General features: G+C 42.7%; 2 protein-coding genes across 14 annotated transcripts in view; both read left to right on the top strand.

Moving 5' to 3' along the window:
- akap13b (A-kinase anchoring protein 13b) overlaps positions 1-3,461 on the top strand; it is a 61,472-nt gene extending 58,011 nt beyond the window's left edge. For all 10 annotated transcript variants that reach the window (XM_085166238.1, XM_085166237.1, XM_085166241.1 and 7 more), the window contains 3 exons: positions 167-286; positions 384-591; positions 687-3,461. In XM_085166238.1, the coding sequence (XP_085022364.1) occupies positions 167-286; positions 384-591; positions 687-742 (384 nt within the window). In that variant the 3' untranslated portion in view covers positions 743-3,461. The remainder of the gene's footprint in view (positions 1-166; positions 287-383; positions 592-686) is intronic.
- A 4,856-nt stretch (positions 3,462-8,317) lies between these two features.
- On the top strand, positions 8,318-26,578 carry klhl25 (kelch like family member 25). Of its 4 annotated transcripts, none has more exons than XM_085166246.1 (13): positions 8,318-8,440; positions 11,232-11,296; positions 14,956-15,175; positions 15,276-15,381; positions 16,667-16,912; positions 17,673-17,762; positions 17,940-18,103; positions 19,201-19,348; positions 19,906-20,102; positions 20,689-20,794; positions 21,339-21,482; positions 21,700-22,116; positions 24,943-26,578. In XM_085166246.1, exons 3-12 carry the CDS (start codon positions 14,994-14,996, stop codon positions 22,084-22,086), a joined length of 1,770 nt encoding a protein of 589 aa, XP_085022372.1. In that variant the 5' UTR covers positions 8,318-8,440; positions 11,232-11,296; positions 14,956-14,993; the 3' UTR covers positions 22,087-22,116; positions 24,943-26,578. The 4 variants fall into 4 exon arrangements, with proteins under 4 accessions (XP_085022372.1, XP_085022371.1, XP_085022369.1 ...); XM_085166245.1 differs by having other exon boundaries at positions 8,322-8,535; positions 14,961-15,175; XM_085166243.1 differs by having other exon boundaries at positions 8,323-8,535.
- The last annotated feature ends 139 nt before the right edge of the window (positions 26,579-26,717 follow it).

Genomic DNA, 26,717 nt, shown 5'->3' with positions numbered 1-26,717 from the left:
CTGTTGCCATGCCAAGTTTTGGAGGTGGAGAGTGGAAATTTGGCATAATGACTCTCAGAGCCATGACAGAAGCTTTAAAAATAAAAACCAGTTGGTGGAAATGGACCGATAGATATCCTTCACCGTCTCACTCACATCTTCATGCATGATCTAATCATTTTTCCAGTCGGAGGAGCTTCAGAGGTACCAGCGCATTCTCTCCACAAACTCAGACGACTCCTTAAGGTTCCACAGCACCGGGTCCCTGGATCTGGATTCAAAAGAAATAGCAGAACAAGCCAAAGAGGTAAGAACAAGGTCCTGCTTTAAAACCACGTTTGTGTTAGAGTTTAGGAAGCTGCTGCATGAGCCCTTGAATGACTAATATTGTGGGTGAACATCAGGTGGAGCTCTCATCCTCCGCCCCAACCAAAGAACCTTTCCTCCGCATTGGATCCAAGAGGATGAGCAAAAACTTCAACCCCTTCTCCTCTAAGGCTCAGGGAGCAGAGAAGGAGTCCCAGCTCCCCTCCAGACTACTTCAACTGACCAAATCCAAAGAGAAGAAGGAGAAAAAGAAGAAAGGAAAAGGAGGGAAGGACGCACAGACAGGTACAGTCAGACCGACTCAAAGTGAAGACGGTCATGGGTGGAGCGGTGTTCTGTGTACTGGTATCCTGCTACATAACTCTTGTGTTTGTCTTTAGAAAACAAAGGTGCAGTGATGTTGGATTCTCCAAATGACAGTGACTTCTTCATCTGAGGAGCGAACTCCTAACACCCAGTCGCACAGCTGACAGTGTGTGTCTGCCTCTGTCTGCTTGGCCCCAGACATTGCCCCGGCCTTCCCGTCACACAGACTGTACCATCAAAGGTCAAAGGTCAGGCAGGGTAACACACTGACTTAGCTGAAGTCTTTCCCAAGGTAACAGACTGCTCTGGAGACTATCCTGCCCACGCTCCAATAATGCCAAACTGGATGGATTCAGAAGAGTTTGTCCAGCAACAGGTCCGAACATCGACAGCACCTGAGCCTGGAAAAGCTTAACTTGACCAATCACAAGCAAGATTTCTTTTAAGTGTTGCTGAAGCTAACTTTGGTTGCTTGTTGTGCACTCCTTACTTGTAGAACACACACACACACAGCAGGTTAAACCATCATTCACTGTGAATGAAACAGACCCCTTAAATTAAAAAATCTGTGTTTATTTGATCTTGAGCTGAAGTGCCTTCCATGTGTTTGGCACATCACTGGCAGCAGGTATACGTGTAGCAGCAGTTAATCGGATTTGTAACAAAGTACTGATGAAATGTACATTATACAGAGCTGACCGTGCACTGTTTACATGTCAGTGTAGCAAACTTCCTGCTCATTTCATTGGTCCTTCATTTCTGCCCAAGCTATCATTTCAGACCCGGCAGCGACATATTTAAAGTATGCACTGACCCGGGCTCTCCCATCACAGTCACCAAACTCTTATACGCTGATTTAAATTAAACTTAAGATTTTAATAACGATACTGGACATTTTATTAGACAGATGGTTCACAAACCCAGCCATGAGTGAAATCAAAGGACAACTGTTATATTAGAACACTACATACCTCTGCATGTGGACAAGGGTCCACTCTAACCCCCATTTCTATTGCCTTTATTCACCCTCACAAAGCCCTGCCAGTGTGCATAACACACCCATCATACACTGGACACCCACAGGCTCGTGTGCTCCATCCACCTGTGTGGGGAATGACAGTCGAGGTCGAGACAGTGCTTTACTTACTGCTGCACTCACTTGTTATGTTTACTCTACATGAAGCTTAATATTCCTATTCTTTTTAATAAAAGCACCTGACTCATACTAAACAGCCCAAGTGCTGAAAAGTGGAACAAACACGTGAGAAGAAGACTCTGTGATACACACCACTGGTTTGAATCTCCTTGTGTGCATTCCCCTGTGTTGACAGCTGCTTCTCGTCATGACAAAAATGGCGTGTCCTAGCTGAACTGCTCCTCTTTGAACAACAGATAACAGAGCCATTACGAGGAAGCCAGTCAAACATGCCGAAGAGAAGAGTCCATTAAATATTCATCACTTGTGCTTCTGTTTTTCTGCAGCGTTATGTTTCCAGATAACTGGATTCTCCCAGTGCATCACACAGGGAGGCTCGCTCAGGGCGTGTACATGATTATATGTAGCCTTTAGTGTCATATTTCCGAGGGCGGGGTTAATGCAGCAAAAGTGCTTTAGCGCTGCTCTAACCAGGTAGTACTCTAACCAAACAGCAGAGGTGAGAACAAAAGTTAACAAATAAAACCAACACTTAAAGACTGACACTCCTGCATTACACTTTCAAGCACGTGGCGCTCCGTGACACTGCTGTAGTGTCTGCTCACAGATAACAGAGGACAGAGATGGCAGCGCTGGATGCTCGTCAGTGACAGCACAGTGGTTTAACAGAGACGTGAGGAACTAGTCAGCAGTAAGATCAGGTATATAAACAGTACATGCTAAATTGTGTAGTATTTTTACACCAGCAGCAGTCTGACCTTTGTTTACACGGCCTCTTTGAATAGAGGCTGATGAGATTTTGATGAGAGGTTAAAGAAGCATTTCTGCTAATATCCATTTCTTTTTAGTGCAGTAATTCAAAAACTGCGGAAATAGAGTTTTAAAAAATAGTTTTGCACTTGGATGGAAGTATGTGTGGGTGTAGTATATGAGCAGCAGGTAAATGACTGAGAAGAAACCATTAAGGATGATACATAACAAGCCCATTTGTTTTTGTGTTGAGTGGCACAAATCATGTTAACCCTGTAAAGCCTGAACCAATCATTACTAGAAAATTACATTTATAAAACAAATGTAGTTCATTAAAACTACTGACAATTTTTCTTAAAGAACTTAAATATTATTTTGCATATATGTGGTTGTTTTTATTTTGTTTTTTTTACTATTTATTGTTGATTTGTTGAGCAAGTTATTTGTTTTTCGGCGGGGAGAAAGTCTCAAAAACTCATCAAATATGAAACACTTGGCATTATAGGGTTAAAGACACGTTTCACCCTCACAACTAAACAGATGTTCACTGATGTATTTTAGTGGAGCAGACACTCCAGCACCACCCACCACACAGCAGTATAGTGCACAGTGTTATCAGTGTACACTGATCCCTCAACAAACAAGCTCAGTCACTGACACGGCCTCTGTGTTGTTCCCGTGCACCAAAAATATTTCTAAAGCCATTAAAAATGAAAGTTTCACCATCTTTTTTGCTGTGTGTGGGATCGTCTTGAAATGTTTTTGGAATAAAAACACAAGGTACAAAGTTTCTGTTTTATTTCCAAAGAAAACAGATGGAGGCAGAGCAACACATTTTGTAAATATGTACAAATTTCAAGTGAGAGAAAAGCTTTATTTGTCTACTTTCTTCCTGATCTGGAAATATAATGTTCAATCCTAATAAATTACTATGCTATTGTCACTGTCTGTTTTTATGTACATGGATAGTATGTTAGCTGAGAGGAGACAGAGGAGTGAGAGCGATGTTGAGAAGCTCCTGGTATACTGCATTGGTCAATGTCCCTCCTCTCACAGGAGCATGTGGACCTGTGTTTCCACCGAACTGTGTGACTAAATAAACTGGAATCATCTGTGAACCATTTCACTGAAAATCACCAGAAGATGACTTTGTGAAAATGGATTTTTATTTTGTTAGTTAACATTAGAACAGGAGCAGTTTTACCACCATGTGCAAAGTGAAGTATTCAGTCATTGCCCCCTGACCAAGTTTCACAGCGAAACATTTTACTTGTGATGATGTTAAATCGTGTTAGCCTCTGTGTGTCCAGGGGCCCAGATGGGTCACCAGTGCAGGGCTGCCATAGATCTTTATTCATTGAAAGTATTCGGTCTGATTGAGGTGCCCTTCCTATTATGTGCTATACAAGGTACAGACGGGCTGAAAATCCTGCATTTGTTTTCTAGAATTTGTCCCATGAGCCCTCTTTGTCTATCAAACCCTTAGGCAACCTCCTTAGAACTAACTCTGTATTTAAGGGCTCTAATCTTGAAAGCACAGTGCACAAAATCTGTCTTTATACAGGCAGTTAACTACAGCACATCTGCATATTTGTATTTTAGAATCTCACCAATGTGGATCAGACAATGGTGCCTCCCAGGAAGAGAGTCCAGGTTGCAATGATGGGCCTGTGGTGCAGAGTCTGCGTGTTCTCTCTCATGTTCTCCTGAGACTGATAAACATCCTGGATTAATGTTGTCCACATCAGGCCGAGAAGTACCCTTGGGCAAGAGAACTCTGGCACACTGGGAGTGTGAGTGTGTGAACGTTAAGTTAAAAGTAGGCACAGAAAAAAGCACGTGTTGTGTTAGAGTGTGTTAGAGTTCAGGAAGTGTGAATGAGGCTTGTAGTAAGACAGTTTGAGTAGAAAAGCACGACAGCAGTACCGGTCCACTTACCATATTAACGTCCTCTGGCTCTAAGACCTGCCTTGGTAGCCAGAGATCTGACCTCTTATCCACTGGACACTGTGCCCCCCCACCCCCTGCAGTTGGGGCTCCATTAAAAAAAAACCACACAGAGCCCAGTCAGGCTGATCAATTCCTGTTTGTGGTCAGTGGTGTCCTCAGATTGTTTACATAAGTAAAAACAATCACAAGTCATCTTTTTTTTTAATGTTAATAATAGATATACAAGTATAAGCTGCAGCAGATGCTGAAGTTTGGAAGTCTCTGTTTTTGTCAGACAGAGGTGAGGACAGCTCATGTCACTGCAATATTTCTACCCCAGCTCTTAATTCAGACACTCTTTAGCAGCCACAAATGGGAGTTCACGTGCAGGTCCACCGGTCACAGTGATGGAGGTGAAAAGATGGAACAGAAAGGTAACATTAACACTTCAAGAAAAATGCAACAGACTCAAAAGTCTGAGTGCATACCACGCTGGTTGTTTTTAACAACCTCGGAGGAGCTGCACGAGGTCTGTTTCTGAGGCAGTCACGGGCTGAGGTGGTGTTGAGTGATGGAGAGTGGAGAGGTAGTGGCATTTTCAAGAAAGCACATGTTGTGACAGCAAAGCTGGATGAAAGATCGCTTGGACTGCTGTAAGTACCTGTGAGGTAATGTGAGTGAGTTAATGAGCTGGACCTTAACACTCATGCTGATCTGGTAGGGTTTTTACCTACAACTTAAAGATCTATGATAGAGTGGTATGATATGGAGATTTGGTGCTGTTGTAAAATGGTGTTTTGTAATGGAGACCAGGGGCTACACAACATTATTCCATGCATGTATTTGCTCTTGAATGAAGATACATGAAAACCACATGTATATTACTTGAGATATTTTATGAAAAAACCTCAATCAGAACTCATTATTTGTGCTTTAAACTTAAATACTGTGTTAACCAAAAGAGCTCCATTAATACCAATACTAGCAGGACGCACTTCTTTGTGTCTCCTCCACAGGACACACAAGTGGACGGAGCTCAGTCACCTGATCAAGACCCCATGGGGTAAACCAGTGTGGCAGATAAGGGGAGTTTTGGTCAAACTTCTTCTAATGTTTGTAACAAACCTCGGCTGTCTTATATCACAGGTGATGTTGTTGATACTCTGAAATAATATTAATTACTATGTGTTTTAATACTTTAAATAAAATTCAATTATTATAATTTACACAAATTTTAACAGTTTAATATTTGTTTTACAGGAAGACTCCTCCTGGGACACACATCTTCCTTTTAACCGTAACCAAAAGTGTCTGCTGTCTTAAGTTTGAGCATCGATATGGTAACTATCTCCCTGGAAATATCTATATTTAATTCACTCTTGCTCGTTCTGTACACAGGCCCAAATTAAAACTACTTGTACTTCCTCATGCAGACGGTTACAGGTCAGTGCAATAATAAGAAACCCTGCTCTGCTCTGCTTCACTTCAAAAACAGCCTGGTTGTCAATGGAAGAGAACAGTCTGAGATGGTCACAGCATCCTTTCCATCGTTGGAAAATCTTGAACATCTACCCAAGAAAAAGCTTTGTCCGTGAGGCAGACATATTATTACTCAAGTCTATCATAAAGAGCAAACTACTGGATGCAAAATACTGGACAGCTTCAAGGGCAGATAGACCAGATTAGGCTTCCCAGAAACACACATAAGAAGCCCGAGCAGCTCTGAAACAGCCTGTGACAGCCTGAAACTGTAGACAAAAGATCTGTGTAGCTGTGTCGCACCTGTTCCCACACCCAGGAGATCACTCCCCTCATAATATCACCACAAGGGCCTTGAACAGGACCTTATATCATATTCTTGTCACATTTTAGGATTCTCACTGTCATATTTCATATCATATCTGATTTATTATTACGTAATATGCTGCTACAGCCCAAACTAGGATGCTGCTTCACTGCTGCTTATATTACTCTGGTCACTCTGGTCACATTACTCTGTTTACATTACTTTGGTCATTTTGTTTATTCTACTTGCATTGCACTGTCAATACACTGCTGTGCTAATATGGCACAAAGCACTTTGTACATTTGTACATTTGCACAATGTACATTTCAGTTTTTTTTTTATTTAAATGTACGTATTGTTTATAATGTTTTGCACAGTCAAGGAGCAGTTCAGGACACATTTCACTGTGTGTTGTCACTTATATGTCACTATGCATGTGACAAATAAAGAATCTTGGAATTTAGGGGTTTTTTGGACTGATTTGTCTCCCACTGATGTTTTATCCTTTAGAAACCTGACCTCAGGAGCACAGGCCAGATTTAGCTGAGAAACAAACACTGCACAGCCACTAGCTGACCTCTTGTTAATCATATCCATTGAGCATACTCAATGGATATGAGTATGCTCTGATTCTAATTATGATCCTAGTTTTGGCTGTATGTTGCATTCTGTAAGATGTGAAACTAGTGGTTAAACCCACAAACTCTTTATTGTTTGTGATCTTTTTGCAAGCAGAGAGTCAGCTGCTGCAGCCGTTAATGTGTCAGCTTCACTTTCCAGAGCCACAATGCCCATCTGTTTTCTAAATTGGAGCATAGGGTAGTCAGTGTAAGGCCATGTCTTTCACAATGTTTGGTTGCAAATCTTTAAACTGTCTATGTCAAAGTGAAACTGAGCGTTGCATAATCAACAGAAACATTTGCTTTTCAAAGACCAAGCATTGAACCAGAGAGAGAAGAAGGAAACATGAGGTTTAAAAAAAAACAAAACACAGCTGACCTGAGGCCTTATCCAGACAGCTTCAGGGTTACCCTGGGTTTCTATACTATGAAGGTGATTCACTTCTTCTGGGGCTACATCGCTATGGTATCTTTGCTGCTGTGAAGGTAACTTGCTCCTGAGCAGGTTAAGATCCAGATTAGAGATAAACAGGTATGAAATCTACTGACCAATCAGGTCTCCAGAAAGTAGCATCATGATCCCTGGAAGATCCCTCCGACCTCTGTGTGTGAACTCTACGGGGGATCTTAAGTTGTTGTTTTTTTTAATTGTCTAATGTCTCTGTATTTCCCTGATGAGCATCTATAATAAATAATTCGATTTTTGAGCGCAAAATTGTTTGTGACCCTAAAACAGGACACCTACACAAATTTTCTGACCTGACATCTAATTTCTACAAAGTTCAAATTCTGCTTTTATATTTAATCTTTACTCTCAAACCATAAGCAGCAGCGACTCTGCAGCTGAGAGAGTAACACGCATCACACCGTGAGCAGCAGGTGATGCTTCAGTTTAAAGTGGGCTCGGAGCACCATGTTTTCGCTGATGCTTGTATTCAATCTGATGGATTCTCAGCCGAGGGACTATGTTTTCTGTGTGCAACTTGTTACTGACACCACTGGCACACTGCAGTGTTTCCACGTCTCCTCTATCGGGCTGTGAGACATGAGGCTCTAATGTTAAAATGAATCCAGTTTAAAGTTTCCCAGCTCTAATGGCCTGACAGTGCACGCAGTGATGAAACTGTTAACTGGAATGACAATATTTACTCTCTGCGCTAAATCACCAGATTAGTCATGTCTGTTTCTACTGTGTCGCTGTGATTTAAAGCCAGGTGATTGTTTTAAAACCAGAGTAGTGTCGACAAGCAGTTGTTTTGCTACCGTGTTTAAAGCCGCCTCTCTTTGTTTGTGATTGCTGCTCGGGGGATTTCATTGGGGCTAGCTTTGTGGTTCGTACAACGACGTCGACGATAATTGGCCTAAGTAGCTGCCAGTCACGATAGACGCCGCCGCTAAAATCTCGCCGTGTGCAACGTTATTGGCTGAGAGTTTATCTCGAGGCTGGGGATTGGTGTTAGAAACGCCAGCAACGAGTCAGTCCAAAGTCATTGGTTGTTGGTTCCGCTGCAGTGTGAAGGCTTTCTTCCACAGCCAGTGAGACAGGCATCGGGCCAAGCTACCGAAGAAGAAGGAGAACAGGGAGAGGTAGTTGAGCTGCTGTGACGGGAGTGTGATGTTTGTTCGTGAGCGGAGACATGAAACTTTACACTGCGTGGATTTAACCTGCAGCTGACGTGAACGTGAGTAGCAGAGCTTCCTTCTGGCACTGCTGTGGGAGCCAGACCGTGGAGTGAGTGGAGCTTTGTCAGTTATTGTTCTCACATTAGCGTCAGTGCTTCAGCGGCAGAGCTGTGTACGGTCAGCTTGCGAATTCGTATGGACTCGAAGTGTCTGTGTGTGAACGACAAGCTTTAAGACAAGTGTAGGCTGTTCGCAAAGGTTCTCAACAGCACCCAAGTTGATGCATAGCAAAGCTAAACGGAAGCCATTTGGTCCAGTGCCATTCCAGCGGAACGCGATTTTTCCCATTTGAAATTCCGGACAGGTCTGTGGAAGTGCATGTTCGGCTGCCCCACAGGCAGGAACCGGCCTAAGCACATCCACAGCCTGGAGCTGGTGGCCCACTGGGGGCATGTTCACTGACGGCTAACTAACTCCGTGGCCTCAGATGCTGCTGGACTAAAGTGAAAGTTTTCGTCTTCTGTCAGGGAGCTCTTTGTTTCTCGGAAGCTACAGCAGCTCTGCCACACTCTCTCAGGACGACGTTTGTCTTTTGTAACTATTCTCCGATTATGCAACACTGTTGCTCAATTATTTAACTTGTGATAAATGATTGAAGCAGGCTGAGCTGCACACATCTTTAATGTTAGCAGGTCCATGTCAGGCACCAGGGTCAGGAAACAGAGCATGAAAGATGTGAGTGCGCATGTGAAGACTTGGTTTCATGTTTCATGTATTTGATTGGTATAATTTGTGATATGTGATCTGTTTTTATTGATTAGCCTGTGAGAGTTAAGCGGCTGCATCAGACAACACTTTGAACTCTGAAACGTTGTATTTGTCTCTCTGACCTTAGAGACAGAGTTTGAGACAGAGGTGAGGGAGAGTAGATCTATCAGACTTCATCTATGATGAAGATGGAGCTGCCAGGCAAGAGGAAGACCTCAGAGGTGGTTCGTGGATTTAGTGGAGGAGGATGTGGAGAGGGTTGTTGTGACAGAGGATAGTAGGTAGGGAGGGGGAAGATGGAGGAGCTGAAAGGAGAGAAGGAATGATTCCTCACCTCACAATTGATTTTCTAGACAATTATTTGGATATTTAAAAAGCGTAAAGTTCAATAAATTTTACCTAAAGAGTTTCTTTTTCTCAGACTTTGTAGCTTGTGTCTTACAGCTGAGCAGCTCTCTCTCTTTTATCCTTTGTCTCTAAATCATCTGAGACCTAATTACTTTCTTTTCGTGACGCCACGTTTGTCCTGAATGTTTTCTAAGAAAAACCTTTGTTTTTTTTAAAGGGTTTTGGAAACCTTTGGCTTCTAATTTCTTCTTCAGTTTCTTGCACATAAAAATTCTGGGTGGGCCATGCTGGTGTGGATGTCAGTCAGTATTTACTCACTAAGCACATTGAGGTTTTTGCTAAGTTGTTTAATAGGTTGTGCTTATATGTCAAAGCCATTTAACACACAGAGTTACTAACAAAGCCAAGCTTGGCTGCAGTGCAGAAGGAAACCTTTGATTGTCTTAACTCCTCATAGCAGGCATGGACGTGTGCTTTTTACTTAGCTGTCCAGGTGGGTAAATGTGAATTTTAATAACCTAGAAATAACATGGACCCGGCCCCCAGGAGAGGGCTACTTGTTAGTGAATCACTTGCTCAATCAGACAGACACACAGAGTGGCTCAGGGCAACAGATTCAGCTATGTTAGTTATGGGTAAACAAGCTCAGGCCTACTGACTGCTGCTCTCTTTAAAGCACTCCATCTATTCAGCCTCTGTGTTGATATTCCACTGGTGAACGATAGGTGTGTGCGTGCTGTAACACCGTGTGTGTAACAGCGTGTGTGTATGTGTGGCGAGCTGTTTGGATGTGGAGTTTGTATGAGCCTTCTGTTGGGCACACATGCTGTTGCCTGGATTCAATACTGCCTTTACGTGTCCAAGAAACTCAGCTAATCTGGACACACCGACCCACATTCAGCACACTGCGCCTGTGCACAAAAACCCTTTCACCCATCCATGCTGGGGCCCCTGCAAAAACCTTCTGCACTTATAAAAACTGCACTTCACACTGTAAGGATCCATCTGCCCAAACATACACTCACCACTGCTTCATGTACCAGCAGTAACACGTAAATACCAGCATGCTTCTGTTTTTAATGAGCGTGCAGTAGCGGGACCTCCACCTATTGTCTGAAATGCATTAACAGCTGGCTGCAGCTGCTCTACAGCTAGTGCATCGTTCTTTTTCTGGTACACCACTTAAGAAGATGAGAACCAATCACACTGTACGCATATTTTGCTCTCCCTCATCTCTCAAAGATGGACATAGAGCGAGCGCCCTGCCTCTGTGGACCAGCCTCCTCTGGTGAAGGTCAATTAAAGATGGGGTGAAAAGTTGAACAGAAAAGAACAACCACAGCAGCCCACCATGGTTCAGTCATTTACAGAAGATTATGGTCCAAGAATTGCTTGTTCTGTTTAATAAACTCTGGGTTTCCATAACTGAGTCCTCTAAGTGTTAATGTAATATTAACATATAGCTGCTTTGTTAAGAAAGCTCCTTCCCTCTGATTGCAATATATATGTATCACCAAATTAACTATCAAAAAGGAAGGAAGTACTGTGGCTCATTGTGTATATGTTTGAAACTGTGGTGATTAAGGTAAGAGTGGCGTCTACAAACAATCAGTTAACCCCTCCCTCCCTTCCTCGACAGGTGGTTGACTCAGGCTGAGCAGGCCGCCAAGCTTGCATTACACTGGCAGATCCCCTGGGCAGTTGGTGAGTGTACATACATTTTTGTTTTAATACATTCTTCCTTCTAACCATTATCTCAGGCTGCAAAGTTGATCAAATTTTAATTTTAATCATGATTTTTATGCTCAAACAATTAATGAATGTGATCGAGGGGTGTTGGAAATGCACGCTCTGCCAGCAGAACACAGCTTTACGTGTCAGTCACAGCGCTTTCCTGCACTGCAGAGCCTGAGGTTACCTGAGTGCACCTGACTGCAGTGAGGTGCTCTATATCACAGACTGTCAAACAAAAGTCTCATGTCTGCCACAGCAGAAGACCACGATCTCTGCACAGCAGAATGTCACAAAATACAGTATGATGAAAGCCAAACAATGTAGTGGTTGCTAAGGTGACTCACCAAACATAAGCTCAGATAAAGATTTACATCCATCATGCAGGTACGGATGGCATGGAGTGAAAGAAGCCTTCTAAGAGCTGCACTGAATTTGGGTGAATAAAGAGGACCAGTTAATTTTTATGCAAGGATTTGTAAGTTAACAGGAAGGCAGCAGTGTCCTTTTACCTCACTAAGATCAAAAATAATCCTGATCCAATAACTAATCTCAGTACTGATCAACATAATCATTATTATCACCACCGCTGAAGCCTCAGCTCTAACTATGGTATTTTACTGCTTTGTTTTAAACAACGCCAAAGAAAACATCTACCTGTTAATCCTGTTGTTGATAGTACAATGCAGTATTAGGGCCATATTAAGAAAAAAAAATAGTGTTTATTCTTAGAATAAAGTCAAAATGTTGAGATTAAAGTTGTTTTGAGTCAAACATCTGCCACAGAAAACACCCTGTGGAGATAAGTTAGTGAGACAGCTTGAATAGATATCTTCTTGTGTTTTAGTCTACAACATACACCTTCCCTACTGCATGAAGCTATAAGCATGAGCAACTTGAACTTGATCTGAACTTATTTCTGTTTTAGCACATAAACACAGCGTGGTGATGCGTATAAGGACAAGAAGGTGCAGAAAGCTGCATCTGGTCAGAAGGCGGGGAAAAAAACACAAACGTGGAGGAGTTGGTCGGATTTGTCCAAAATGAAATGGCTGCACTGGACAGATGCAACGATACAGATGCTTACAGCCTCGAGCACGTTTGAAACGACTGTAATCTCCAGATTTCAACTTTGTTCTCAAATATTATTTTAGGTTTAATCTTGAAAGTAACAATAATATATATATTTTTCTTTTTATGGCTCTAATATTCCTTCGTATAACAGGGATTCTTTAAAAACTTTATCAGTGGAATAATCAGAAACCACAAAAAAATACAGCTGTGTGTGCCATATAAGGTAACAAAGATGAATTGCCTTTACTGTATGTTGACTGATGACAGCTAAATGTATAATCATCTCTCAAAGCCCCGCTCTGAGTCAGAAAAAAATCTTGTAACCTCAAATCCTAAAACCAAGTCAGAATCCACCATCATCCCCTTGGAAGGTGTGTCAGAAACGGCCCTAATTACTGTGGCCCTCCCAAAGGGAGAGATGACAACACAGAAGCTCACGTGTGTGTGAGAGAGCTGTGCTGCACTGCTGTGTTGTCCACAACATGCTTTGTTTGAATGTGCTAGCATTTCCATCCTTTGTTCATTCACAGCACACACTGGTCAAGTCTGCATGCACACACCCTGTCACTGAAGGGGTATGACTTTACTCTAAAACTCTGTGTCAGCAAATGTAGACACACACACACACACACACACACACACACACACACACACACACACACACACACACACACACACACACACAAGCAGCAATGGGGATGCTGACCCAGCATTCCTTCCAGTCTTGGCTATCTACCTATTTTCCTGTGACTGGCTAACACAGCACCACTGTAATAAGACCATCTTTAGCTCTTTGTTGTTTATCAGTCTGCAGTGAAATTGAGAGGAAATATTGTGTTCTATTTATTTACATCAGTAATTTCATTAGGTGTTTAGAGTAACCCAGGGTGTCATGTCCATTGCTCTACTGGGAGACACTAATGTGGGCTACAACAGTGTGACCTGAAGGAGGGAGAGAATATAAGTGTACATGGCACCAGGACACTATAGGTTGCAGGTCCAGTTTTGTAATCGGGTGAAGAGAGGAGCTGAGCTGTCAGTGAGTTGGAGCAGATGGTTGAGGAGGATACTGGACATGCATAATGTATAATGACGAAGTGCTGGAAATATCTGACAGAGGATCTTCTATTCCCACCTCCAGCAGACCAGAACAGAATCCCTCAAAAGCAGCTCTGGCAAATCATCAGGTGACTGATGAGGTGGATAACTTGCCTGTTATGTATTAGTTGAGGTAGTTTAACAGCTCCTTGTTAGCCGGCTCTCCAGGGTGGAGGAGGTTTGTGCTGAGATTATTTAAGGCCCTGGATGTTAAAATACTGATGTGATGGTGTGCAGTGCCTCTGGATTGGCCGACGGGGATGGTGTTAGCCAGTTAGCCATCCCTAAGGAGGAGTGACCTCCACAATCTAAAATGTGTTGCCCAAAGGCGAAAAAACAGTTTGTGCTTTCACTGTTCACTTTGACCATTGTCACGTCACATTCGTGCCTCACTCTAGGACAGCGGTCCCCAACCCCCGGGCAATGGACTGGTACCGGTCCGTGAGGCGTTTGGTACCGGGCTGCAAGAGTTGAGGCTCGGGTGGGAAATTGATGGTTTTCAGGGTTTCTATCGGTTTTTATTGTTAACTTTCTTTCCCTGGGTCTTTTCCCGTGTGTTATGAATAAATCTTCTTCTTCTGCTGGTTTTATTTTGATGTATTTATCTGCAACACCTTAAAGGCCCGTCCCTGAAAATATTGTGGGGCATAAACCAGTTGACATTTTTGTGTGTGTGCGTTTCCTTTATTTTATTAATGCATTTTGTACCCATTCAGGGCACAGACACACTGTGTTGCCAAAGGTATTTGTTTGTCTGCCTTCACACGCATATGAACTTGAGTCACACCCCATTCTTAATTCATAGGGTTTAACATGATGACGGCCCACCCTTTGCAGCTATAACAGCTCCCACTCTTCTGGGAAGCCTCACAGCTTTGCACTGTGTTTATGGGAATATTTGACTATTCTACCAGAAACACCTTTGTGAGCTACTGATGAGGACGAGAAGGTCTGGCTCACAGTCTCCACCCTAATTCATCCCAAAGGTGTTCTGTTGTTGAGGTCAGGGCTCTGTGCAGGCCAGTCAAGTTCTTCCACATCAAACTCATGTCTTTATGGACCTTGCTTTGTTATAACACCACTAACAGCTGACTGTGGAATATTTAGTAGCAAGGAAATTTCATGACTGGACTTGTTGCACAGGTGGCATCCTATCACGGTACCACGCTGGAATTCACTGAGCTCCTGAGCGTGAGACATTCTTTCACAAATGTTTGTAGAAATAGTCTGTGGCCCTGAAAGTGATTGAAAGTTGGATGGGTGAGTGAATAATTTTGGCAATACAGTGTAGCATTATGTGAACATTGCTGTAAGAAATGTGATGTTATGGTTAGATCTTTAGTTCTTGTGTGTTGTGCACAGAACTGTGACCACTTACATACACGCATCTATACTGCTAATCCCAGCTGTGTCTACAGTGTGACAGTATTTTCCTTTGTCTCCCCCTGTTTTTATTGCAGTATAGGAGAGAGTGCTGTAGGTACCAAGCAAAGCTGCCATGTCGATGACTGTTCACGAGAATCGGAAATCCCGCACTAGCACAGGCTCCATGAACATCTCATTGTTCCACAAGCCTTCACATCCCGACAGTGTCCTGACTCATTTGAACGCCATGAGAAAACAATGCATGTTTACTGATGTCACTCTGTGGGCCGGCGATCGCTCTTTCCCATGCCACAGGTAAACTCACGCTGGCAGTGTCTTTTTTGATGACCCCTTTTGTTTGTTTTTTTCTAACCTGTAACTTTCACTCTGGCTCATCTGCTTTCGTGTTCTGCAGGGCTGTCCTGGCAGCATGTAGTCGTTATTTTGAAGCCATGTTTAGCGGAGGGCTGCGAGAAAGCCTGGACACTGACGTCAATTTCAGAGACAGTATACACCCTGAGGTACTACTCTGAATTTCTCTTTGAACAGCCAGGTTAGCATGCTCTGGTGGCTTTTTGTTTTCAGTTCTTTTCATTAAAAACAAGCAAACATATCTATATATAATCTTATATAGCTCTACCTCAGCACTCAAAGCACTTGCCTCATTCACCCATTCACACAAACACTATTTTTCTCTGCTTTTCCTGCACAAGTGCTTTCTATCTAACATTCACCCACATTCATACTGTGATGGATGCATCTGAGAGCAACTTGGCGTTAGTACCATGCCCAAGGATATTTAGCACACAGACTGGAGGAGCCAGGGATCAAGCCACCAACTTCCCACTTAGTAGATAACTTGCCCTACCTCCTGAGCTACATCCAATAAAATGAACCTGAAGTCGGATGCTATTTAATTGTATGCCTTAAAGTTTAATCTTTAGAGGACAGGAAATATAAGTGTAAAGAAATATACATGTAAAGAGTTGAGGACAGAGAGGGTTGAACCACTTCATAGCAGGTCCTTTTTCTCTCACATTAAAGAAATCAGAAGGACAGCAGGCTTTCATATGCACAATATGGTCAGAATCATGAGGGATCTCATAACCTCCTCTGCCACCTCACTGTGGACTGGCTCATTCCTTACTACTGGGCTGCTCTGAAAGCTTTTAGTGGAGCGGGGATGAGAAAGAGGGATCGTCTGTCTCCCATATTAGCTGGTCTTCACAGGCTCCTTAAGTCCAGAATTCACATTAAATTTCTTCCTGTTGCAAACAAATTTTTCAAGAGGAAGTGATTGGGGTTCATCATGTGTCAAAGACCTTATAGTATCCTGATATCCCAGCAGAGCTTTGCTCTCAGACTGCAGGTTTACTTGTTTTTAGTTTCTAAAAGTGGAATGGTAGGCATGTCCTTCAGCTATCAGGTATCGGCTGTCATCCTGTTTAGGTAATGGCTTCAGATTGTCCTTGTAATTCGATTTGGCTCAGGTGACACTGAAAAATTATTGTTACTCTAATTTATTAGGATTTAGTTTAGGAAGATTTCTAACTAGGATCAAAGTGTCTTTTCCAATGGAGACCTGGCTGAGGTTGCAGGCTCGCATTAAATGCTGCATGTATAGTACACATATGCAAACAGCCACAATAAAAACTGCCTGCTTCCTCTTTTCTTCCATTCTTTGATCTCTTAAAATTCACCAGTACACGTGCCCACGTTTAGTGTGTTTTGGTCTTAGGCAGTGTATCACGCTGTTATATGTCCTGTAATGTGCATGGCTAATTTTCCAATGGCCTACTTGGCTAGGTCCTGGAGCTTCTGTTGGACTTTGCCTACTCTTCCCGAGTGATCATAAATGAGGAGAACGCAGAGTCGTTGTTGGAGGCTGGCGACATGCTGCAGTTCCACGATATTCGGGATGCAGCAGCAGAGTTCTTAGAAAAAAACCTGCACGCGTCCAACTGCTTGGGAATGATGCTGTTGTCAGATGCTCATCAGTGTAAAAGACTGTACGAGCTGTCGTGGAGGATGTGTCTGGTGCACTATGAGACGGTAAAGACGACTATTCTTGTTTTCTCTAAGTTTATTAAAAAATACTGAGTGAACAAATGAACATATGTTTCAGATTTGTGGGGGGATTGATCCTGTGGAATATTTTAATAATCTGAGATTGTCACAATCTGGTAGTAGGAACTCAAGCGCAGAACGGTTAGACGTCTCCAAAAACAGTTTATTTACAGCACTAGTGCACGATATATACAGTGAAGGGAAATCCAAACTCCAGGGAATCACGGGGAAGCTCTCTCACATCTTCTTGCCCAAACTCACACACGTTCACACGGCAGGGAGGAAAGTCTCTGTAGCAGAAGAAATCGAAGTCACTCACAAATCACAAAGCACAGGTTCACAGGAGCTGGGAGAATCACTAACGTCTGTAGTACAATCATCCAGCGACGAGAGGATCTGTGTTCCAGCCTCAAATAGTGCTCCTTGGTGATGACAGCTGATTGTTGTCAGGTGTGTGGGCCAAGGGCGGGAGCCCACAGTGAGCTCCGCCCAGGCAGAGAGGGAGAGAGAGAAAACCAAACAACACATGTAGCCTTGTGGGGCCGGCCGGGCAGGCACGGAGACCATGACAGAGATGGAGGATTTGTGGTTTTCATGCACTATAAACCAGAATGATCAAAATGGAAACAAAGGCTTAAAATGTTTTACTTAATAAATAAAGGAAAGTTTCCTTTTTTTGAATAAAGTGTGTGTTTGTGTGAGAGAGTGTGTATGTTGCATATAACATAAGTATTTGTGCTTTCAGGTGAGAGAGTCTGAGGATTTCTACAGTCTGTCCAAAGACCAGCTGCTGGAGCTGATTCTGAGTGACGAGCTGGAGATAGAAGATGAGCAGGTGAGTGTCGTCACTCGCAGGGACTCTCCTGTGTCTGTGGCGTGTTTTTTTTTCAGAGCGTACTGATTTGTGTTTGGAAGTGACTTTTCATCCAAATACCAACCAAACCACAGAATGCTCCTCGTACAGTGTTGGAAGCCATAAATTGATGTTGGCTGGTAATTTGACTCATGGCAGGTTGTGTTTAACTCTGTGATGCGGTGGGTTCGATACGACTTGGAGCGTCGGCGTCTTCATTTGCCAGAGCTGCTGACAGGCATAAGGTTGGCTCTGCTGCCCTCGGAGTGTCTGCTGGAGGCTGTGGCTTGTGAGGAGCTGATTATGGCTGACAAGAGGAGCAGGTAGGCTCATAAGACCAAGACCATGTAAACTTTGTGTCTTCTCTTTATTTCACTTTGTTTCATCTCACATTTAAGCTTTCACATTCAATACTAGCTTTTCATATGAGGTGGGTCTGATTGAGTGAAAAGTGTTACAGGCCAAGACGTTTCTTAGGCTTAAAAGGTAATAAAGATGTAAAAGAGGAGCAGACCACAAAAATGAATGGAAGAGAGAAGACGATGGTTAATAACAATTAATGCAATAGTGGCATATACACACAAGTGAGTAGAGGAAAGGAGGTAGAGTACATCATGGGGAGCCCCTCAGCAGTGTAGCTAAAGCATCTTCCCAGGGTCACTTGATCCTGCCCTAATCGTTGGCTCTATCAGCAACAGAGTTTGAAGACCAATCTTAAAACCGGGTTCATGCACAGTTGATATGATATCACTTTTCCATCACTTGAATACAAATTGTCTGAAATGTCTCCAAGTCCAAGCCAAAATCTTTTTTGAAAGGTATTACACAGCTGAGCCCGAGCAGCCTCGCTGTGACTGTGACTCGATCATCACAGATCTGTGACACCCTGTGTGCCATGGACCACCTGAACCCAGGTTCACTCAAAAATGGTGTTTCTCAAAAGTGACAGCAACTACTCTACCTAGAATGAACCAAGAATGTCACTGATTCCTGCTTTTATTTAGTTATTCATTCAAACTGTATTTGATGGGGCGATACAGTTTAATCTAGTTCTGATGCAGAGCGTGAAACGGATGTCCTGCAGGGTGATTCCAGGTATCACAACCTGTCTGCATACAGGCTTTTACATCAATCAAGCAAAAACAAAACATTTCAGTATCACTTACTTGAAACCACAGAGGAGATCATGTCGGACTTTCTTTGATATAGATTCTCATGTATCTGTGTATCAGTTCAGTTTCCTTTTGTGTTATCTTTTTTTGTTATTGTTACTATTTATATTTTTCAAATATTATTAAAATATTATTATTATTATTATTATAGGAGTGTGAATTTAAACAGAAATCAGCTAGCAGCTGTGGTTTTGACAGACTCTCCACGCTTTCAGTAAAGATCAGCTGATGTGCTGACTGTCCTGCAGGTCCATAGTAGAAGAGGCAATGCAGTGTAAGAAGAAAATCCTTCAGAATGATGGAGTAGTGACTAGTCCTTGTGCCCGACCACGCAAGGCAGGACATACGCTACTTATACTCGGAGGCCAAACCTTCATGTGTGACAAGATATATCAGGTAAAAGGACCTTTCTGCTTGTGTGGTGTGATTTCATGTAATGCACGGTCAGTGTCACTTCTCTCAGGCTGATGTGAGTTGAACTGCTATGTTATTAAGCCATGACATTTAACGGCTCTTTCATTTTAAGCTTACACCTATAGATCTACTAATTCATCCAGTATTTAATTGTTCTCCTGTGTAAAACATCTCTCCTGTCTCTGCTGTGATCTTCTCCATCTCAACCCCGACACAGTCGGGTTTTCACAACCAAAACTCTCCTTGCTGATTGAATTCAATCTCAGCACAATGACTAATACTAATTTAATATATCAGTGGGGAAATTACATAAAAATTCCATTGATTGGTGAGTTATGAGGATTAACCTCATAATACATCGACATAACCCCATCTTCGTGTCCTTTGTGAACATGGAAACAAATTCAGAGTGAATTTTAACTCCGCTTTATTTAATTCACCAGTTCATCTTTATGTATTTCTCATCCTCTGTCTCATTTTATGTTGACTGCAACAACTGGGCCACTTCTGATGTTCACATATTTATGTCAAATCTATAGGTTGATCATAAAGCCAAGGAGATCATACCGAAGGCAGACCTTCCCAGCCCTAGAAAGGAGTTCAGTGCCTGCGCCATTGGTTGTAAGGTTTATGTGACAGGAGGTCGAGGATCAGAGAATGGAGTGTCTAAAGACGTCTGGATCTATGACACTGTCCATGAAGAGTGGTCTAAAGGGGCACCCATGCTAATAGCCAGGTATGCTGTTTGTTGCTTTATGGGAAATGCTGGATCAATGTAGTAGTACTGTCCAATTTTTAGGGTAGGTTTGCAGTTAAATTTGGAGTGTAAATTGACATTTATTGGTCTAAATGTGTTGCCCAAAGCAAAGTGAGATTCTAGAGTTGTATATATTGTACTTGGCAATTGTTTAACAATAAGAAATGATCACAAAACAGACGTTGCTCTTGCCACTGAACCAGAAATCGCTTAGAAGGCAATTTTTCCTGCTGCAACGTTTATCTTTGTGAATCTGTGCTTCAGATTGCTTTTCATTCACTTCACCCTATTATGTTTGAACGGATTAAAAAGTGTTAGCATGACTGTAAACATGGCAGATATGTCATGAACTGTGGCAGATGCCAAGGCTTTCTAAGGAGCTCCAGGATAAAATGAGTTTTGGATGCAACTTGGATGGTAGAAGTATAGTTTGTGTGGATAGACGCTATGTATAGAAAAGTGTTTAAACTTACTTTAGCTATATAGAAAGTGCTTAATACAAAGTGCACCATCGCAAACCCATCACTGACAGAAGTTCACACAACATGCTGCTTCCCTTTCACAGGTTTGGCCATGGATCAGCTGAGCTGGAGAACAGTCTGTATGTTGTTGGAGGGCATACAGCCATAGCTGGTGTCTTCCCTGCCTCACCATCTGTCTCTCTGAAACAGGTCTGAAAAGCAATGACTTCTACCTAAAACTGAAATAAACAATTATTTATTTGTAACTGACAAGTGCAGATTTTTTTTGGTCAATTTATGTATATTTATGTACAGTTTATTTGTTCTGTAAATTTCACAGCCAGCCACAAAAGCGTATATGCATTGACTTTAAACTGACAGGAAGTTACAGAAAGTGGTACTTTGCACAAAAGTGCATTCTCTGTTAAAGTCTTACAGAATAGTTAAATTATAATAATAAATGACAGTGAGAAAATTGCACCTTGACAGGTGTTAAAATAAAACTTTATAGGCAATGTAAACATGTTTTATTGGGCAGGGTGGAGCGCAGGGTTAGGTGTATAGCAGGTCGTCCGTAACACTCCTGCCAAGTTTAAAGACTGTCTGTTGGCAAGAAGAGTGAAGAACAGCTTTACCATGTGCAGAGATTTCGCTGATGCTTGACCAGCTGCTTGGTTTGCATTTTACTGTTTTATGATCAAACTTTACAGGGACATGAAACTAAAGTGTTAAGTGTATCGAACTTCTTCACCAGGTGGAGCGGTATGACCCTCTCAATAACAAATGGACCATGATGGCTCCACTAAGAGATGGCGTCAGTAACGCTGCTGTGGTCTCTGCCAAACTCAAACTCTTTGTTTTTGGGGGGACCACCATACACAGAGACAAAGCCTCCAAGGTTGGTCCTCTTTGTTACTTACCTGCCTCTCTGAAGCATCTCTACCAATACTGTATGAATTTTATTGATTATACTTTTCTTTGAAAGACCAGTTATTGTTCTTTGTTTCAGTCATTGTGTAATAAAGATGTAAAAGAACAATACTACATTTAGTGTGAGTGTTGTGCTGTTGGAGATGGCACTGTAGCTGCATAATTCCCTGCTTACTATTTTGTAGGTCCAGTGTTACGACCCCGTAGGAAACCGCTGGAACATCGCTGCCGAGTGCCCTCAGCCCTGGCGCTACACGGCAGCCGCTGTCTTGGGAAGCCAGATCTTTATCATGGGCGGCGACACAGAATTCACAGCTGCCTCTGCTTATCGCTTTGACTGTGAAGCCAATCAGTGGACTCGAGTGGGCGACATGACGTCCAAACGGATGAGCTGCCATGCCGTGGCCTCGGGAAATAAGCTTTATGTGGTTGGAGGTTATTTTGGGACGCAGCGGTGTAAAACTCTGGACTGTTACGATCCCACGTCAGATAGTTGGAACTCCATCACCACTGTACCTTATTCACTGATCCCCACTGCCTTTGTCAGCACATGGAAACACCTGCCTGCCTAACTTCGAGGTACCAGGAGACACTCATCCCAGGTATGTTGAGGAATGTCTCAGTATGCCACACAAGTCACTGACTGTCTGTTACAGCAATCCACATTTGTTAACGTCAAAGTTACACTTCATAACTTCTTCACTATGTGTGTGGTTTTATCACAACTCGGGCTTTTCGGTCATAAACATACTATTCACCGCTAGATGTTACTTAGTCCTCTCACAGCTTGCCTGACTTGCCTTCAAGCTAGCTCTTCCCAGGTTTTGCTTCTGCAGCTGCCAAAGCCACAGGCCAGTCCTCCAACACCCATCTGCTACCTCAGAAGACCCTTGAGGTCAACCAAGCCTGGGAAGCCCATGCCAGCCTCATTTATTCCCTCACTGCCACTGGCCACTAGTGGGTCTGTAGGTTACCACCACGACAGGCACAAATGATCATGTGGCTTTAGCTCTTGCCCACTGGTTTGATAGTGGAGGTCCTGAAAATGGCCATTTGGACCCCATGTCCCCAACTGCCCCCAGTATGCAAGATTTATCCAAAAGGACCTCACAGACAGGACCTCTGTTATTCACTTGGGTTTACCAGTTCTGTTTAGCAGCCTTCCCTGCCAGCTCATTCAACTCACCACTAAGTTGTGATCAGTTTATACAATTGCGTTTTATTTAGTTAGTGTTACTTCACAACAACTGTCCCCTCGAGGTTCTTTATAGTGCAGGCTATACACCTTAAACAAGAAGAGAAGAAAAATGTAACTTCCATATTTTACAGCACTGCTTCTTTTTTCACCCAAGTCCCAATATTATCGCTGACCTTTAGCCCAAGGTTCTGTGCTACCAGGCATATTTCTGAGCAAACCTCAAGCTCAAACCCCTGCTAAGCACAGAAGTGTAATAACACAGCAGACTCTGGTTTAGACTTTGCTGTTGCTCCAGTTTCTGCGTGGGCTCCAGCTCTATCATCATTACCCACCTGAGCACAGAGGTCTCCCAGGAGTGGAGTGCCGAGGTGGAACCTCTTCCACGATCCCTGTCAAAGACTCCAACAAGTCAGAGTGTTCTGAGCAGCTGTTCAGAGCCCTGCTCTCTCTAACTCACAGATGTTATTTTATATGTTGTAATAATGTTGGTGGTGGCTGCAGCTCAGGAGGTAGATCATCTACTAATTGGAAGGTTGGTGGTTCAATCCCTGGCTGCTCCAGTCTGCATGCCAAATCTCCTTGAGCAAGAGCTCAGTGTGTGAGCGTTAGATAGAAAACAATGATAACGATTGTAGTGCATCAATGTATGTTCCCTAACCTTGGATGCATGAATTAGTCTGGAAGAAACTTTATGACGCGCAAATACTTACAGGTTACATTATATTTAAAAAGAACAAAAACAAAGAAAAACTGCAGTGTTGTGTGTACATTATGTGTATGTTTTTGTTTTTTGTAAATACATTTTTCAGTTATCAGTGCAGTGACACTCGGGGATCACAGGAATGTGATGATGTCATGTGTGAATAAGTGCTGATCAAACAGTGACAGTCACTGACTATTTTGTCATACAATGAATACGTGTTTCGTTATTCATCTCTTTGCTGTTTATGAGCAGCCGTTTTGCTTTCTCACTATATACAGTTATGTAATGAAGATAAAAAGATTTATGATAATTGAACACGCATGTGTGAATTTTCATACATGAGCAAAGCAAAGAAGCTCCACAGGCCAGAGTATAATGGTGGCAGTACTAATATTATTAAAAAATCAACTAAGTAAACAGGAAATGTAATGTTACTAAAACATTACAAACATTTGCAGATTAAAATCGTGTCCATTTTTTTATTATAGAGTTATGTGGGATAAATGATTTCCTGTATCTGTCCTTATAGCAGCCGCACTGATTCAGCGTGTTAGAGAGGGTGATGTGTGTCCTGTTTGTGGTCCATAACAGCCAACACAGAGCCAGCCTTCCTCATCATTTATTATCCTGATCACTTGTTGGTTTCACCAGCTCTGATGCTGCTGCCCCTGCACACCACAGCAGAGGACACTGTGCTCACCACAACCCACTGACAGGAAATCGCCAACACTATGCTGCACGTGTAGAAGGATGTTAGGAAACGGAGGCTGCTCATCCCTTTCTTGTATCCAGCCTCTGTGTTGGTTTTCCACTTGAGCCTCTCAGGATGTACACGGGGAGTGGATAGCTGTCCTCGATCACCAGCTCCCTGGCCTTATTCAGGTTTAGAGGCACATGATTTTTCCCAGACCATTAAAGCACTACTGATCTGCCCTCTATCTCCCACCCATCACTTATACAGTTAGCTGTATAGGCCTCTGAGTGATGTTTCAGTTCACACTGCAGTTTGGTCACAGTCCTGCTCCAGCCTCACACACCTCACTGCTGTTGTCTGCCTGCAGGTGTCGACGCTGCCCCTCACATCAGTTTACAGTCGCACTGTTTCACTCAGGGTTGCAGAGAGTTAGTCCAAATAATCTAAGCCCAGTTTATTTCGATTGCTATTAAATAAATTATTGTTTGCGTTGCTGGTCATAATAAGAGTGATGACAGCAGTTATATATCTAAGATGATGCTATGTAATCGTTGAACAGCTGAATGACAATGACACCAGCCAGCAGGCTCCACACAACATTATGGTGGTGGTGTTAATGATGGTGAAGTTCCCATAATAATAAGAGCACCAGCAATGTCTGTGTATATATGGAACCACATTAAAAGCAGTAGAACACAGTAGTGGCAAATTTCATCACACAGATGAATATTTTTCTCTAATCATAAACTGATGGGCAACTTTTTAATGTTTTCTTGAATATGAAGTTAATAGTTTTGTTGCCTTCATGTTTTATTTCTGTTCTTTTCTTCCAGGAGGAGAAACTCTGAGAGTGGCCGAGGCCGAAGCGCCACACAGGACCAAGCTTTCTGAAGACGAAGCAGCGTGTCACACACTCTGAATCATTGTGAGTGGTGTGGTTAAAAACCCCACAGTGCACCACTCAGGTCTGAACACAGACAATTACAGTGCTTCCTGATGACATACAAACACAGAGACTGTGTGTGTGCGTGTGTTTCTTTAGTGTCTTATGAGTCAAACCATTCCAGTAAGAAATCAAACTAAGAGCTGCCATGTTTACTTAAGTCATTTTCCTCAGAAGTCCAGCAAAATGAAATGAAAGCAAAGAATATGTTCACTGCAGTATTGAATAGTCAATGATGTGATGGAGGTTTCTGGCTTTTGCAGTGCTAGGTTTTATTTGTTCATGTTTTTTTTCTTCGTAAGAGATTTTCCAGTTCATACAGAAACGGGTGCAGCGCAGGCCGAGTTTAGCCTGAATTATCCGGTAGTAAAGAATCATTTGCTAAAATGAAGTTGAATTACTCATGCTACTTTCTAAAAGTCCTCGTTGATGTCACAGCATTAGCAGCTCTCCACACACGATCTATTTATTCACCTCTGCAGCAGTGCAGCTCGTCACCAGAGGATGTGGACATGACCGCACAGCAAGCAGCCTGTGTGGCAGACTGTACAGAACTGTGACATCAAAGTGATTTACTCAGCACCAAGAAAATAAGCATCAAAGATCTACTTTTTGGGCTTGGATTCAGCTCTAATGGACACCTGGTTGATTAACATTTCAGAGTGCATTTGCAGTCCTCTGTATTTCCTGTGACATGATTACATTATGAATGAATGTGTGCAGCTGAGGAGGTTTTCAGTGGTTTGAAATCTGAGAAGCACAGCGGCCTTGTTGAGTATGTCCTGCAGACACGCTCACTGCCATTCAAACACTGCTCTGTATTTTCTCTGTAGCACCTAAAGACTTTTAATCTTCAACAGTGAGTTCATGTGCGTGAGTGTGTGAATGAGTGATCAGTGTACAGTGTTTCCCCGTGCTCAAACTAACACAACAAATGAATGAACACGGTTTGTGGCGCACACAGTTGCACCGCCGTTGCTATGTTGTACTGGCTCTGTCAGTGTACAGTATTTACTAATGTCGGGAGCGTCTTTGCACTCGTTCTCTCTACAACTGTTCATGAAGACCTTGGATTGATGGACCCTCCTGAGCTGCATTTGCTTGTTTTCCCAAGTTGGAATTAAACTCACTCAGAAGAAAGACTCTGAAGCATGCACCAGTGAATCTGGGAAATCTGAGGATGAACATGTTTCTTAAAGTGAGGTTTTCCAGATGATTTTGAAAAAGTTTTTTAAGTGTGGTGCTGTCATGTTTTTACTGGTGATAATAAACACTGACTCACTTTTTAAACTGCACTGAGCTTTTGAACGTGCAGACGAGGATGACTGGTTTGTCTCTGTCGTTTTTAACACGTCGGGTGTCAGAAAGGGTGAATCTTTCCATCCCAGTATACACTGCATCATTGATTAATGTGCACAGTAAAACACTTACTAGTGAACTCAGTTACAGGTAGATTGATTGTCTTTTCTGCTGGTACGGAGCAGGGCCACTGATTCTGGTTGATTAAAAACCTCTCACCTGCACAGAGTACCGCAAAGACGACCATGAAGTCACAGGACAGCCCGTGCTTCAGCATGCACTCCGACTAAATGACTAAATAAACCACAGCAATGTTTTCAAGTTCACATTTAGCTAGTTTTACAGTTAAAGGCACACGAGCCAAGG

The sequence above is a fragment of the Neolamprologus multifasciatus genome, chromosome 7 (genome assembly GCF_963576455.1).
Source record: "Neolamprologus multifasciatus chromosome 7, fNeoMul1.2, whole genome shotgun sequence".
Taxonomy (NCBI): Eukaryota; Metazoa; Chordata; class Actinopteri; order Cichliformes; family Cichlidae; genus Neolamprologus; species Neolamprologus multifasciatus.
Note: the sequence above shows the minus strand (reverse complement) of the source record. Positions and strands in the feature narration are given on the sequence as shown.

Bases quoted from the DNA above. Each gene is read 5' to 3' on its own strand.
- klhl25 (XM_085166246.1), top strand. From the start codon at position 14,994: ATGTCGATGACTGTTCACGAGAATCGGAAATCCCGCACTAGCACAGGC. The intron at 15,176-15,275 runs GTAAACTCACGC...CGTGTTCTGCAG, and splicing joins CGCTCTTTCCCATGCCACAG to GGCTGTCCTGGCAGCATGTA. The intron at 19,349-19,905 runs GTAAAAGGACCT...TCAAATCTATAG, and splicing joins TGTGTGACAAGATATATCAG to GTTGATCATAAAGCCAAGGA.